Consider the following 14,446-nt stretch of genomic DNA (forward strand, 5'->3'; position numbering starts at 1 on the left):
TTTGGTGGCCTTCTAGGGTGGAGTGGCTGAATCAGTTGACAAAGGAAGACCGACCGATGTCCTCTACCTGGACTTGTGTAAGGCCTTTGACACAGTCCCGCATGACATCCTGATCTCCAGATTGGAGCGATGTGGATTTGGTGGGTGGACCATTCAGTGGATAAGGAATTGGCTTGAAGGCCGTACCCAGAGAGCGGTGCTCAATGGCTCCATGTCCAGGTGGAAGCTGGTGACGAGCGGTGTCCCTCAGGGGTCTGTCCCTAGGACCGGTGCTGTTTAGTATCTTTATCAACGACATAGCCAGTGGGATCGAGTGCATGCTCAGCAAGTTTGCAGATGTCGCCAAGCTGAGTGGTGCGGTTGATACCAAAGAAGGAAGAGATGGCATTCAAAGGGACCTGGGCGGGCTGGAGAAGGGGGCCCACGTGAACCGCATCAGGTTCAACAAGTCCAAGTGCAAGGTGCTGCACCTGGGTCAGGGCAGTCCCAGACATGAGTACAGGCTGGGAGAAGAACTCATTGAGGGAGGGACTCGGGGGTTCTGATGGATGAAAAGCTCGACATGAGCCAGCAGTGCACGCTTGCAGCAGAAGGCCAACTGCATCCTGGGCTGCATCGACAGAGGGGTGGGCAGCAGGTGGAGGGAGGTGATTGTGCCCCTCTGCTCTGCCCTGATGAGGCCCCACCTGGAGCATTGTGCCCATGTTTGGGGCCCCCAGCACAAGAAGGATGTGGGGCTGTTGGAGCAGGTCCAGAGGAGGGCCACAAAGACAATCAGAGGGCTGGAGCACCTCTCCTACGGAGCAAGGCTGAGAGAGCTGGGGCTGTTCAGCCTGGAGAAGAGAAGGCTTCGGGGTGACCTCATCACAGCCTTTCATTACTCAAAGGGTACCTATAAAAAAGATGGAGAGCGACTCTTGGCTCAGTCAGTTATTGACAGGACAAGAGGGAATGGTTTTAAACTAAAAGAGGGGAGATTTAGATTAGAAGGTAAAGAGCAAATTCTTCACTCAGAGGGTGGTGAGGCACTGTAACAGGCTGCCCAGAGAAGCTGTGGATGCCCCATCCCTGGAGGTGTTCAAGACCAGGCTGGATGAGGCCCTGGGCAACCTGATCTATTGGGTGGCGTCCCTATGGCAGGGGGTTTGGTACTGGATGGTCTTTGGGGTCCTTTCCAACCCAGGCCATTTTATGATTCTATGACAGTTGGGCTGCTTTCATGGTGTTATCTGTCTGTAATGCCAGAGTTTGAACTTCCATGTTGCTGGAACTCCCCCAAGCTGAATTGTTTTTAAAGGAAATGTATTGTATGTTTAAGTTTATTTTTAGGTATTCCTTTCACGTTATAACAGTGATTCTTAGCTGTATCTAATCTCTTTCTGTAACGATATGGCACTTGCCTACTATCTACTTAAAAGTCTTTTCGCCAAAAGCAATTATGTAATTTTAGTCTTTGTATCATAGACACACTGTGTGTGAATAGATGTGGTCACGTCAGATTTAACAAGCTCCAAGGTCACTGTGTTAGACAATAAAAACCGTGTACATGGTTGTAGGAGGATAATACGTTGTTAACAAGTCTGCAGTAAGGACGGGGTTGTGATCAGGCTGTTCTTGGGATTTATAGGTGGTATGTTTTGAAAGTATGTCTGGGGGGGGCGTGTGTGTATGTGATGTATTAAAAGAAAGCCATCTTCCTGACAGTGTTCTGGCTACGCTAAACATCCTTCATTCCCATCCTGAAAAACTTGGTACCTTTATGTATTTTCTCCCTGACACCTAAAACAAAGGAAACAAGAAAGCTTTCACTTGGATTATCCAAGGCATGGTTTTTTGTTGTTGTTTTGATTTCCTTTTATTCCTATTAGGCTGTTTGAACAACATTTTTTCAATGAAGGCCGAGGCATGGCAGGTTCTGTGTCCTTTGGAAGTCATGTTACTGTTTGCTGCTATCAGAGACATTTTCTTCTCCTCCTCAGTTCTGGACTCCCTGAAGGTCTTGGTTGTAGTTTCATTTCTGGACTGATTTTTCTTCTTGTTTCCAGCTTCAGCAGCTTTAAATAACAGCCGCTGTGGGGGTGAGGACCCTGCTCAGTGTTGGCTTCTGGCATCTGCTAAGGAATGACATCTGTCCATCCTTCCCTCTGGTTCTTCTGTGTTTGTGAAGAAACTGCTGTCACCCTTTCCAAGCCTTTGTGTAACTCTGAGGAGTACTGTTCCAAGCATACGGCAGGATTTTAGTACCTTTATTTAAATGGGCTCCCTGCATATTTGTTTGAGAGGGTGCATGTTGTGTTGTGACATCAGTTGTGAAAGTGTTTATTCTGAGTTGTCCGAAATACATAAATAGCTTGTAAATCAATAGACTGTGTCACAGCAAGGGCTTTGTTCAGTATCTCCTCCAAGGTTATTTTGTTTTACTTCAGTTGTGTAGGTTTTACTTTGTTTTGTGCATTTGCAATGAGGGGAAAAAAGCAACACAAGAGGGTTCAAGTTCTGTTTAACAAACAGATGGACGTAACCCTAAGTTTGAATCAGTCGAGCTCATCTTGGCGTGAGAATACCAGGACACCAGCTTATTTTTTCCCCAGACACCAGCACTTCCAGCTGGCAGTGCTGGCGCTCCAGAGCCTGCTGTGTCCCTTGCTTGGGATGCTCCGGTCTTTGCGTGCCATCCCCTGCCACCTGCGCCATGCTGCGGGTGCGTGGGCATTGGCCAGAAAACTGACACACTGCTGATGTTTTGGCTATTAGTCTGTTACCTTGCTACGTATCCTCGCCTCTCTTAATTCAGCAGCACTTTTTTTTTTTAGTAATCAGCAAATCCTATACAAGGCCAACCCTATTATAAACAGGTATAAGGCACTTCTCACGTTGTTGTAGCTTGCCACAGTCTGGGGTCGCAGGTAAGTGGTTGCCACGTGGTGGCACTGGGCTTGTGCTCAGTTTCCAGAAACAATTGTGTAAGGAGGGAAATAAGGAATTGGAAACCTTAAAAAAAAAAAAAAAAAAAAAAAAAAGAAACGGTGTGGGGACGGGAGGGAAGCCATCCTTGTTCTTTGAACACACAATGATATTCAGAGATGTGTTTGTGCTGCCGTGTAAGTGTGAACGCTTGAGTTTATGAAATTTGTTGAGGTTCTGCAGGCCCGTTGAAGTCTGATTTTTGCTCATTGGAGATGCTCTCCTAGGCTGCTAGAAGTTAATGAAGGTTACGGGAGTTATTGAAGGGCCAGTGTTTTACCTGTGCGTGCCTATGCCTAAAGGGCTTCCATGTTTTTTTGGGGGGGTTTATGTGAGGAGTGCTGAATGAAGATCCATGCTAATTATGGTCATGGGTTGGCTTGTGATTTGTGGGAGTCAAATTTATAACCAAGAGATTACAGAGTTTGTTAGCACGAGGGATGCAGCTGGGATTCATGTGGTTCCGAGATGGAAGACGTGTGGTGTTCTGCCTGAAGATTTTGCAAATCACTACTTCCTCCTGTCACAGTCAAGATAAATTGTACCTGAATATAGAAGTGGACTAAACTGTGTGCCTCTGAGAGGGAGAGAAGGAGGTGGATGTGGCAGAGAGGAGCATGATGTGAGAAATGCAAAAAGGGAGCCTCAGCTGCAAATCTGAATGTAGTACCCTTACAAAGAAAGTAAAATTTAAAGCTTATTCCTATTTTTTTCTTAATTCAAGTGTTCCCTGCAGTCCTATGGTTTTCTGAATCAAATGAAACAAGACCTGTGGTCCTCTGGCATTTAGCAAACTATATTTCTGTCTTTTTCATGAGGTGCCATAATTTCAACAAATTATGGCGGATTTGTACAGGTTGAGGTGAGACTGGTGGAATTCAGTCTAAGCTGCAGTGTTTTTGTGTGTTTTAAACTGCCACTGTAGCAGTCTGGGGTCTTCTGCTCTTTCACAGAGAAGATTGATGCTTCAGACGCTTTGATTCAAATTAAAAAAAAAAAAAAAAAGCATTTGAAGAGTTTGTGTTTTTATAGGAAAAAAAATATTTCTGTGGTGTTAGGGATTGTCAGAAATATTCATGTTTCTCACTGGAGATGGAACATACCCATCCCCCAAGTAATTGTGCTTTTTTCAATGTTTAAAATCTTGTGTAATGAGCCAAGATCTCTCTTCCTGAATAGTTTATACAAGGTTTTTAGATTTTATTTTTTTTCCCCAAAAGGTACTGCTTATTTTACACAGGATGCTCATTCAGGGCACGGAATGGTTGTGCTTTGTCCTTAAGAGATTGTTATTTGTGTAGGACTCAGAGTTCATTTCTTCTGGAAGTCAGTATATGTGTAATGAATAATGCAAGGATGCAGAAAGGGAAGGAACTATCTCCTGGGTAGGGTAACCAACCCAGCCCATTGAGGAGCTTCTGTGTGACAGTCAGTTAAATCAGCTTTTCACAGAGGGTTATCAATTGTCATTCCCATTTTCTGGGCACCTGATGTGAAACTGGAATTTGACTTAATGGAGCTGCTGAATGCTCAGACCTGTAAGTTAGACACAGAGGAGTCCTGGGAGAAAATAAAAGATTGAATTGTCTCAGCGTTCAGTTTGTCTGTGGTGTTGTTTTTTTTTTTAATTTTTATATCAGTTCCCCATTTTTAAAATTTCTGTGGTAACAATAACTAACTTATAAAAGCACAGTGTAAACAGATCAGTGACTGTGAAATATTTTTACTTACCTTCAGTGCACGACTGCAGAAGAGTTTGGGATTACAAAATTAGATTTCCTTTTAATCCCAGATTTGAGTAGTGTTCAAGAATGGGGGCCTAGTGCTGCACAGTGCGAAGAGAGTAACTGTATGTAAAATAGATTATTATTCATTAATGCCATTTAGTCTGCGTAGCGTGGTGTAGGGTTGTAAGGGAGAATTAAAAATTGAGTTTTGTAAAATCGCTGCCCAATAAATGTGTGTGCAGAGAGCTGCCCTGGGGCTGTGCGTCGTGACTTTCGAGTGCTTGTTTCTTCATTTGGGGTGCTGTCCCTTCAGCAATATTAGGAGAGTGTGCAAATAATGTAGAGCTGAATCTAAGCTTTTCTAGCACAGTTACCCTTTTGTATTATTATTATTTTTTTCCCAGCCTCTCTCTGCAATTCACCTTGAATCTCCGACTTGTGGTTTTAATTTGTGTTGGGAACTTGAACCTCTGCCAAAAACCCCAATCTGTATCCTATTTGATGGCATCTCATCCTGAGCTAAACGTTTGTGGTGCATCGTATTTAATACTGACAGCTTTGGAGTTACGAGGTCTTGACAGCCTTGCCTGTTGATTTGATTTGTTTTTGACAGTGGTGGTCAGGAGCAGGTCCCTTTTTTAGCTTTGACATCAGCTTTGGCTCGTGATGGAGATGGTTTTAATTCTTTAAGAAATACTCACTAAGCATCGAGTGTGAGAGCAGAGGTAGGAGGCTGAGCTGCCTTGCATGGAGGAGTTCATCCTAGAGCCGTTGTCACAGTCTGCGGTGAAGTGGAGAAACGTGCGTCCTGCCTGTAAGTTGGTATTGTTCACTGTGCTTGTAGGGATGACTTCTGTCTCAGGTTTGTACTTCTGTGTAGATAACTATCATAATGTAACTAAACTCGCAGCTAAACTGAGGAAGTGTGGTCTGGACGATCGGGTGGTGAGGAGGACTGTGACCTGGCCGAAGGGAAGAAGCCAAAGGGTTGTGGTCAATGGGATGGAGTCGAGCTGGAGGCCTGTATCTAGTGGAGTCCATCAGGGGTTGGTACTGGGGCCAGTGTTGTTCAATATATTCATTGATGACTTGGGTGAGGGAAAGGAGTGCGCTGTCAGCAAGTTTGCTGATGACACTAAACTGGGAGGAGTGGCTGACACGCCGGAAGGCTGTGCTGCCATCCAGCAGGATCTGGACAGGTTGGAGAGTTGGGTGGGGAGAAACTTAATGAAATATAAAGAGAGCAAGTGTAGAGTCCTGCATCTGGGCAAGAACAACCCCAGACACCGGTATAAGCTGGGGACTGCCCTGCTGGAAAGCAGCAGAGGGGTGAGGGACCTGGGGGTCCTGGTGGACAGCCGGATGACCATGAGCCAGCCCTGTGCCCTTGTGGCCAAGAAGGCCGGTGGCATCCTGGGGTGTATCAGAAGGGCTGTGGTTAGTAGGTCGAGAGAGGTTCTCCCCCCCCCCTACTCTGCCCTGGTGAGACCACATCCGGAATATTGCATCCAGCTCTGGGCCCCTCAGTTCAAGGACAGGGAACTGCTTGAGAGCGCCCAGCGCAGAGCCACGAGGATGATTAAGGGAGTGAAACATCTCCCTTACGGGGAGAGCCTGGTGGAGCTGGGTCTTTTTAGCTTGGAGAAGAGTAGACTGAGGGGTGACCTCATTGATGTTTATAAATATGTAAAGGGTGAGTGTCAGGAGGATGGAGCCAGGCTCTTCTCGGTGACACCCAATGAGAAGACAAGGGGCAATGGGTGCAAGCTGGAACGTAGGAGGTTCCGCTTAAATATGAGATGAAACTTCTTCACGGTGAGGGTGACAGAGCACTGGGACAGGCTGCCCAGGGGGGTTGTGGAGTCTCCTTCTATGGAGACTTTCAAAACCCGCCTGGACGTGTTCCTGTGTGACCTGATCGAGGTGTTCCTGCTCCGGCGGGGGGATTGGACTAGATGATCTTTCAAGGTCCCTTCCAATCCTTAACATTCTGTGATTCTGTAAAATTTATTGCAAAATCTAGATCTTTCATAAAGTGAAAAACATCAGGAGCGTGACGTGATTTACTGAATTCATTCTTATCTATGCTCAACAGGGAGATGGGGGGGAAGTTGTGGGCTGGCACAGGAGGAGTACATTTCAGGTAGTAATATGCATAAGCATCTGAGAACCACCTACATTTTTACAAGTTTTTATAAAGCAAGCATAGCATGCTTAAGATTTCCTTGGACATGAAGTTGTCAAATGCTAAATATCTCCTGGTAAGAATGTTCTGTGGCTTTCCTTCTGCTTTGTTGTACAAAGTCCCTAAAGTTAAATTTGGTGTTTCCCCACCTGTCTTTCTGTAATTGTAAGTATTACTGTGTGTTCCACAATTTCCTGGCAGTCAGGCATTGTAGCATTGATTCTGGGTGCTTTTTGTCCTCTGTACGATGTGGAGATGAATGTAATTGATTTTCATTTTTTTTATCTCCCCCCCCCCCATTTACCCAACTATCATTTAGGTCAGCTGGAATACTGCTCAAGGCACGTGTGGAAGGATTCCGTCAGGAAAACACTTCTGTTTGTTCTAGTGGACAAACAACTTGGCTACTGCAATGGCCACGGTTTTCAGAGTCACACAGTTTGTCTCACAGGCCCTCGCACTGGGTCACCTGGTAGGTTTTCTGTCAGTGCTCTTTGCGTGCTGTTGAATGCCGTAGTTAGTGTCTTTACACACTGTACTAACTATTTTTTCCCCCCTTCAAAGCATCTTCTTAATGTCTGACTGGCTACCATTGTTGGACACAATGGTTTTGGATGATCTACCAAACTTGGAAGATACGTATGCCTCCTTGTACTCCTCAGCTATGGAAGACTTAGAGGTGGATTTTGATTCAGGACTGGAGGAAGATGAACTGAAACAGGAGGCTACTCCTGAAGATTCCACGATCTTTGTAGCTTTTAAAGGAGATATAGGGGATAGAGACTTTGAGCAGAAACTAAGTGTCATACTGGAGAATGTGCCTGGCCTTTTACACATGGGTAATGTATTTCTTTATCATTTTTCAATTGTCCTTAAAATGCTTAATTACATAATCAGGATGCTTGTAAAAAGAAGCTGATTATATTGTTTTCGAGTTACTTGGTAGTAAGATTTGTGAAGGTTGTTATTAGTGAGTTTGGGAGCTACACTTCTTAGGCACAGAGTACAAGTTTTTGAAGTTAATTTATTGTTTCAAACTGATTTCATTAGTGAGTTCATTTATTCCTATTCAGTTCCAATGTTTTACTTGTTTTTTTCTCTTTCATTTCCTTACATTACATAATGCTTTGTAGTGTGAAAGTGAAACCAGACTTGTCCAAACAGGACATGTTTTTTAATATCGAAACCATCCAATTTAAACTATTGCAGTTGAGAATAGATTTGCTCTGAAATAACTGTGCTAGTTCAAGTCAGCTGCTTTGCTGCTGCACTGACTTAACCTACGTGACTTTTTCAGAAGGGGGGCTATGGAGTTTTCTCATATGGCCCCATGTGCCCACTGAGGTCTTGTGACAGGCAACTCTAGCTAGTAAGTGACACAGGCTTTTAGGACAGCATCTTTTACCAGCACAGCTAGATTTGGAGAAAAGGTATCTGTCCACTGAAGGAAGGGATGCCATCCAAAGGGACCTGGGCAGGCTGGAGAAGTGGGCCCACATGAACCGCATCAGGTTCAACAAGTCCAAGTGCAAGGTGCTGCACCTGGGTCAGGGCAATCCCAGACATGAGTACAGGCTGGGAGAAGAACTTGCTGAGAGCAGCCCTGCGGGGAGGGACGTGGGGGTTCTGGTGGACAAAAAGCTCAGCATGAGCCAGCAGAAGGCCAACTGCATCCTGGGCTGCATCGACAGAGGGGTGGGCAGCAGGTGGAGGGAGGTGATTGTGCCCCTCTGCTCTGCCCTGATGAGGCCCCACCTGGAGCCTTGTGCCCATGTTTGGGGCCCCCAGCACAAGAAGGATGTGGGGCTGTTGGAGCAGGTCCAGAGGAGGGCCACAAAGACAATCAGAGGGCTGGAGCACCTCTCCTACGGAGCAAGGCTGAGAGAGCTGGGGCTGTTCAGCCTGGAGAAGAGAAGGCTTCGGGGTGACCTCATCACAGCCTTTCATTACTCAAAGGGTACCTATAAAAAAGATGGAGAGCGACTCTTGGCTCAGTCAGTTATTGACAGGACAAGAGGGAATGGTTTTAAACTAAAAGAGGGGAGATTTAGATTAGAAGGTAAAGAGCAAATTCTTCACTCAGAGGGTGGTGAGGCACTGTAACAGGCTGCCCAGAGAAGCTGTGGATGCCCCATCCCTGGCAGTGTTCAAGGCCAGGCTGGATGGGGCTCTGAGCAACCTGATCTAGTGGGTGGTGTCCCTGCCCATGGCAGGGGGTTGGTACTGGATTATCTTTGAGGTCCCTTCCAACCCAGGCCATTCTGTGATTTTGTGAAGTTAGGAGTGAGTTACTGACACTCTTAAATGGCATGTTCTTAAATGGCATGTTCTAACCAAAACTTAGCACACTTTTTGTAAGTCTGCTGTCATAGTGGAAAACATAGCTGACTAAAATTTGAGCAAATGCTTATTGTTTTCAGAAGGGCTTCCTGTTCAAAAAGCTTGAAACTGGAAGCTTATAAATCTGTAATAGCAATATATATTTTAATGACCCTAAAAAGCATTTCATAGCTATATTTTAGCTAGGTATCACTTAGAATAAATATATCCAACATCACTGGCCTACCTTTTTTCTAATTCTCACCTGTTACTCTTAAAACAATTGATCAGCATAGAAACACTCATACGTAGAACGGGTTTACAAAAAATCTGTAGCTAAATATTTTGCACAACTTTAATACGGTTTTTGCAGTGGGTTGAACATACCTGTTCAGAAAAGTTAAATAATATGGTATAAATTAATGAAATACAATACAGCTAGGTCTCTGGCACCTGCCTTCTGCAAAGAAGTTTCACAAGCATCTTGCAGAGTGAAATCAGTGGTTTCATTCTTGTATTCACTCATCTATGTGGTATACTAACAAATGTATTTTATCTGATTTATTAGGTATTCTGTCTTTCCAAAGTAGTTTATTCACAGAATATTTCAAATTTTGAGTAATATTGTCAAGTATTTGTGTTGCCTATTTTATTGTTTATAATTTGGGAAATTCTTATTTTGCTAATTTTTGGAAAGTGGTTTGGCAGTATGAGTCACTTTACATCTGTTCTGGAGAACTCTCCAGTATCTGAGACTAGCCTGGAATAGTTGTTGCAGATTTTTTTCAGCTGTGCTTTTTTAACAAGTTATTTCACTATACTTGTTTGAAAACTGACTTTGCAGTGACTTTGACCTTTTTTCTTTTAAGAATCCAACCAGTTAAAACTGCAGAAGATAGAGCCTTGGAACAGTGTACGTGTTACCTTCAATATACCACGCGAAGCTGCAGAGCGGCTGCGGATTCTGGCTCAGAATAATAACCAACAGCTTCGTGACCTGGGAATTCTCTCAGTTCAGATTGAAGGTATTTCACACCTAATTTATTTTCAAAGGCATTAATCTGCAAATATACTAGCATTTATATATAGTCAACAAGTGACTTTGTGTACTTGGTTAATGTTGCAAAACTTTTAATTCAACAATTTGGAGAATAACTTCAATGAAAAGGTAGCTCAAGGCTTTTATTCTTCTGAGAATAGGTGTAATAATAGAAACAATGGCTGAAAATCCTCTAAGTGTCGGGAAGCCCCCTGAAAAATGTTTTTGTGAGCGCTACTAGCAAAATGTGTCCTATTTTTTTTTTCGGGTTGTTTCATATGAGACTCTCTTAAAAACAAGTTTTACATGGGTTTCACAACTGAAATATCTGTGTTGTTCAAGATGAAACTGAGGGCATTTAATGTTTGTCACAGCGTTGTTTTTTCTTAAAATTGAAACACTAATAATAAAGGTAGCCTGCATAACTGTCCTCCTAAAGTGCATATTATTGGTAAAGTTTGTCCTTCCTTCCTTTAAATCTTTTAAACGTACTTTTGAAATTGTCTGCATTCTGCTTTCCTGTATATCATTCAGTTCCCCCAAATTGTGTATTACTTCTAGGCGAAGGTGCTATCAATTTAGCTTTAGCTCAAAATAGAAGCCAAGATGTCCGAATCAATGGGCCCCTGGGAGCAAACAACTCAGTACGAATGGAAACAGGATTTCCCATGCAAGGGGGACAAGGTAAATTTTTAATTATTTAGTTTTATACAGTTTGAAATTTAATAAGCTTATTGTGAAATTTCACTAGTTACAGCAATTATGATTCACAGAATTATAACTGCCATTAAATTATCCTATGTTCTTGTTTCCGTACTGTCAAACTATGTCTGATATTATGTAAAGTAAACGGTTGGCTGCATTGTGCCCCACAAATGTTGGAGTGATTTGGATGTGTTTTTTTTTGATTTTTTTCTATAAAGGCTGTAAAATCAATTTAGTATAGTCAATTCACTTTGTGCACAAATTATCACACTTTTCTGTCTTATGAAAATGAGCATAAGCCTTTATTCAATGCACAAAAATAAGCTATTTTAGATTAAATCTCTTATAGGGGGAGGACAGGACACTCATTACTGTTAGTCTCTCTATTTTCAGATAAACTTTTGAGATCTGATCATAGAGAATGAGTTTTGGAGAATTGTAGTTTTATCAGATGGTAAATTTTTATATGCATGATAAGTAATTTTTAATTATGAAAGTCAGATTTCATGAAGAGTTGAAAGAAAAACATGATATTTTATTTCAATAGCTGAATAAAAGGCAAGATAAACTAGTTAGTACCTTAGTAAATAGGATTTAATGCAGTTAAAATACAGAGACCATTTTTGACAGTTTAAGATACATGTGTGGCTGTTGGTGGAATGAATGGAAATAACATTTTACCTGATTAAACGGTAGTTTAAATCATTGTGCTTAGCAAAGAACATAAAATATTTAAAGGAGGTTTTACTTTGAAGGCAGTTGCTCTGATCTTCCTTGTGATGATCATGAGCTTCATTTCCTGCATACAGATAAACAATACAAATAAAACAATTTAACCAGCAGGTCAACAATATAAACCATTTACAAGATAGCAGCCTTTGTAAAAGAAACAATGAATCTGTTTACTCTTACAATGAATCAATTACTTTCTACTATCAGATTTTGCAAAAACCTAGTATGTGCCTAACTTTGACAGTATTATCACTTGGTGGCAAGTGACTTTAGTGGCTAGTCAGACAGGAAACTGAAGTCTCAATTCACAAGTAGGCAGTGTTTTTTCCTATAGCCTTCTAAAGGCTTGGTGCTAAAAGAACAGCTTCAGTATGATGTTCACTTCGTTTATTCCAGAGAATCTAAACTTTGAGGCAGAGATCTGTGTCCTCAGGTTATTTTGGAGGAACAATTTGTCTAAACTGACTTCTCTATAAAGACATGTTTTATTAACAAAGCAAAAATTTTAAAACTCTTTTGTATGTAAAACTGCAATACTTGATAATATGTATTGTGGCTTCTTTTTTTTTTAAAGGTTTAATAAGAATGAGCAATGCCGCAGCTGTCATGATGTCCCAGAGTGGAAATGTGCCCTCCTCTATGGTGGCAAGTGGTGCTAGTACTGAGCTGCAGCCAAGAACACCTAGACCTTCCTCACAGCCAGGTGGTAACAGTTAGTCGTAACACTGACCTTTACCTGAAAATATTCTTTCTTTATTTTTATTTTTTCTTCAGCATATGTACTTGTAAATGAACTACGGAGTTGCCCTGCATTATTTCCTTTGCCTTTTCTGAGAGTTGCTCTTTCTGGGGAACCCTCCCTGCCCCTATTAATATGGTAACACTTGTCAGATAATTTGGGTATCTAAAAGTCACCAGGTTGCTTGTTATTTTGTTCAAATGCATTGCACAGTGACAGTACCTTTTGCTAGGAGAGCGCTAGAGCTGTTATGACTGAGCTTTTTGTTAAGGAAGGGATTGGTTGAATGCGAGGCAGGTAGGAAGCAATTGCACTAGACTGAGGAAAAAATGCTTTTCCAGGAGTAGATAAACTGGAAGCTTAAAGTGTGGGGATTTTGTGGGGTGTAGGCGCTGGGAGTTGTATGTTCAGTTTTGTTTTGTTTTTTCTTCATAATTTTGGTAGTATAAGCTAATTGCATTTTGGGACTATAGAAAAAGAGGAGGTTATTACTTCTCCCTCAGTAAAATGGTGGTAATACTTGCCAACTTCTATAGAACTTTGCAGTATTTATTTTTACAGTGTTTTGTGGTAAATGTTTTAAATATTCTACGAATGCTAGCTTATGATACTGTCTTAATTCATTGTTATGCCACATTTTTTAGTTGGTAGAAATAATGCTGCTAATAATTTGTATTATTCTACCAATAAGTATATAGAAGGCTTATGTTTGTAGGAACAAGTGCAGTGGAGTTACGGTGTTTTATTGGAGAGGTTATAAATTCATGAGACCTTCTCAGGATCCCCAGACACTTTGAAAACTTTCAGAGCATTGCCTGCTCTGTCTATTGGAGAAATTGGAACACTGGAGCATTTTGTTAGACCTTAACTTCAGCAGAGTGAGCATATGCAAGCGAACAATCTATCCTTTCTTGTTTTGTGGTGTTTTTTGCCTACAGTAGGTTATTTACTTTTTTACTTTTCTTTGCTATTTTAATAGATGCAATGGACCCACTTTTATCTGGGCTAAATATCCAGCAGCAAAATCATCCATCTGGATCTTTAGCTCCGCAACTCCATCCAATGCAGTCAGTTCCTGTAAACAGGCAAATGAACTCAGCCAACTTTCAGCAATTGCAGCAACAAACACAGTTGCAGACACGTCCTCCGCAGCCACATCAGCAGCCACAGCAGGGTATTCGACCTTCATTTACTTCACCAGCACAGGTTCCGGTTCCCCCTGGCTGGAACCAGCTTCCTTCAGGAGCACTTCAGCCTCCTCCAACCCAGGGAGCACTGGGTACATTGACAGTAAACCAGGGTTGGAAAAAGGCCCCATTGTCTGGACAAATGCAGCAGCAACTTCAAGCAAGACCATCTCTAGCCACAGTACAAACTCCTACTCATCCTCCACCTCCATATCCTTTTGGAAGCCAGCAAGCTTCCCAGGCTCACTCAAACTTTCCCCAAATGAGCAATCCTGGCCAGTTTACTGCTCCTCAAATGAAAAGCCTTCAGGGAGGGCCCTCACGGGTTCCTACACCACTACAGCAACCCCACCTGACCAACAAATCTCCTGCTTCCTCACCCTCCTCCTTCCAGCAGGGATCTCCTGCATCATCTCCAACAGTTAACCAGGCGCAGCAGCAGATGGGACCAAGGCCTCCCCAGAGTAGCACACTTTCCCAGGGATTTCAGCAGCCTGTCAGTTCTCCCAGTCGTAATCCTATGGTGCAACAGGGGAACGTACCCCCCAACTTCATGGTGATGCAGCAGCAAAACCAAGGTCCACAAGGTTTGCACCCTGGCTTAGGAGGTAAGAAGTACTGAGACAGTCGTTTATTTTACAAGGAAAAACATAAAATGGCTAGGTTACTGTTCCTTTTGAAAAGATCCTTGAAGAGACAAAATAAAGACATAGATAGTCTATGGATAAGGTGGGTGTGGGTGAATTAGCATCAGTGTTACTTCAGTTCTACTACCTAGCTCTCTGTAGTAATCTAGAAGTAAACTCTTGGCCACTGCAGAAAGAAATTGCTATATGCAGTTGCTAGTTA

General features: G+C 42.6%; 1 protein-coding gene across 8 annotated transcripts in view; it reads left to right on the forward strand.

Annotated features, from left to right (window-relative positions):
• NCOA6 (nuclear receptor coactivator 6) overlaps window positions 1-14,446 on the forward strand; it is a 47,309-nt gene that overhangs the window by 7,739 nt on the left and 25,124 nt on the right. For all 8 annotated transcript variants that reach the window (XR_005824779.1, XM_040575586.1, XM_040575588.1 and 5 more), the window contains 6 exons: window positions 7,196-7,348; window positions 7,441-7,715; window positions 10,065-10,220; window positions 10,796-10,918; window positions 12,246-12,374; window positions 13,390-14,205. Coding sequence is in view for 7 of the 8 variants with exons in the window: in XM_040575586.1 (XP_040431520.1) it covers window positions 7,451-7,715; window positions 10,065-10,220; window positions 10,796-10,918; window positions 12,246-12,374; window positions 13,390-14,205 (1,489 nt within the window). In the remaining variant the exon portion in view is untranslated. The remainder of the gene's footprint in view (window positions 1-7,195; window positions 7,349-7,440; window positions 7,716-10,064; window positions 10,221-10,795; window positions 10,919-12,245; window positions 12,375-13,389; window positions 14,206-14,446) is intronic.

This window comes from Cygnus olor, chromosome 16 (genome assembly GCF_009769625.2).
Source record: "Cygnus olor isolate bCygOlo1 chromosome 16, bCygOlo1.pri.v2, whole genome shotgun sequence".
Taxonomy (NCBI): domain Eukaryota; kingdom Metazoa; phylum Chordata; class Aves; order Anseriformes; family Anatidae; genus Cygnus; species Cygnus olor.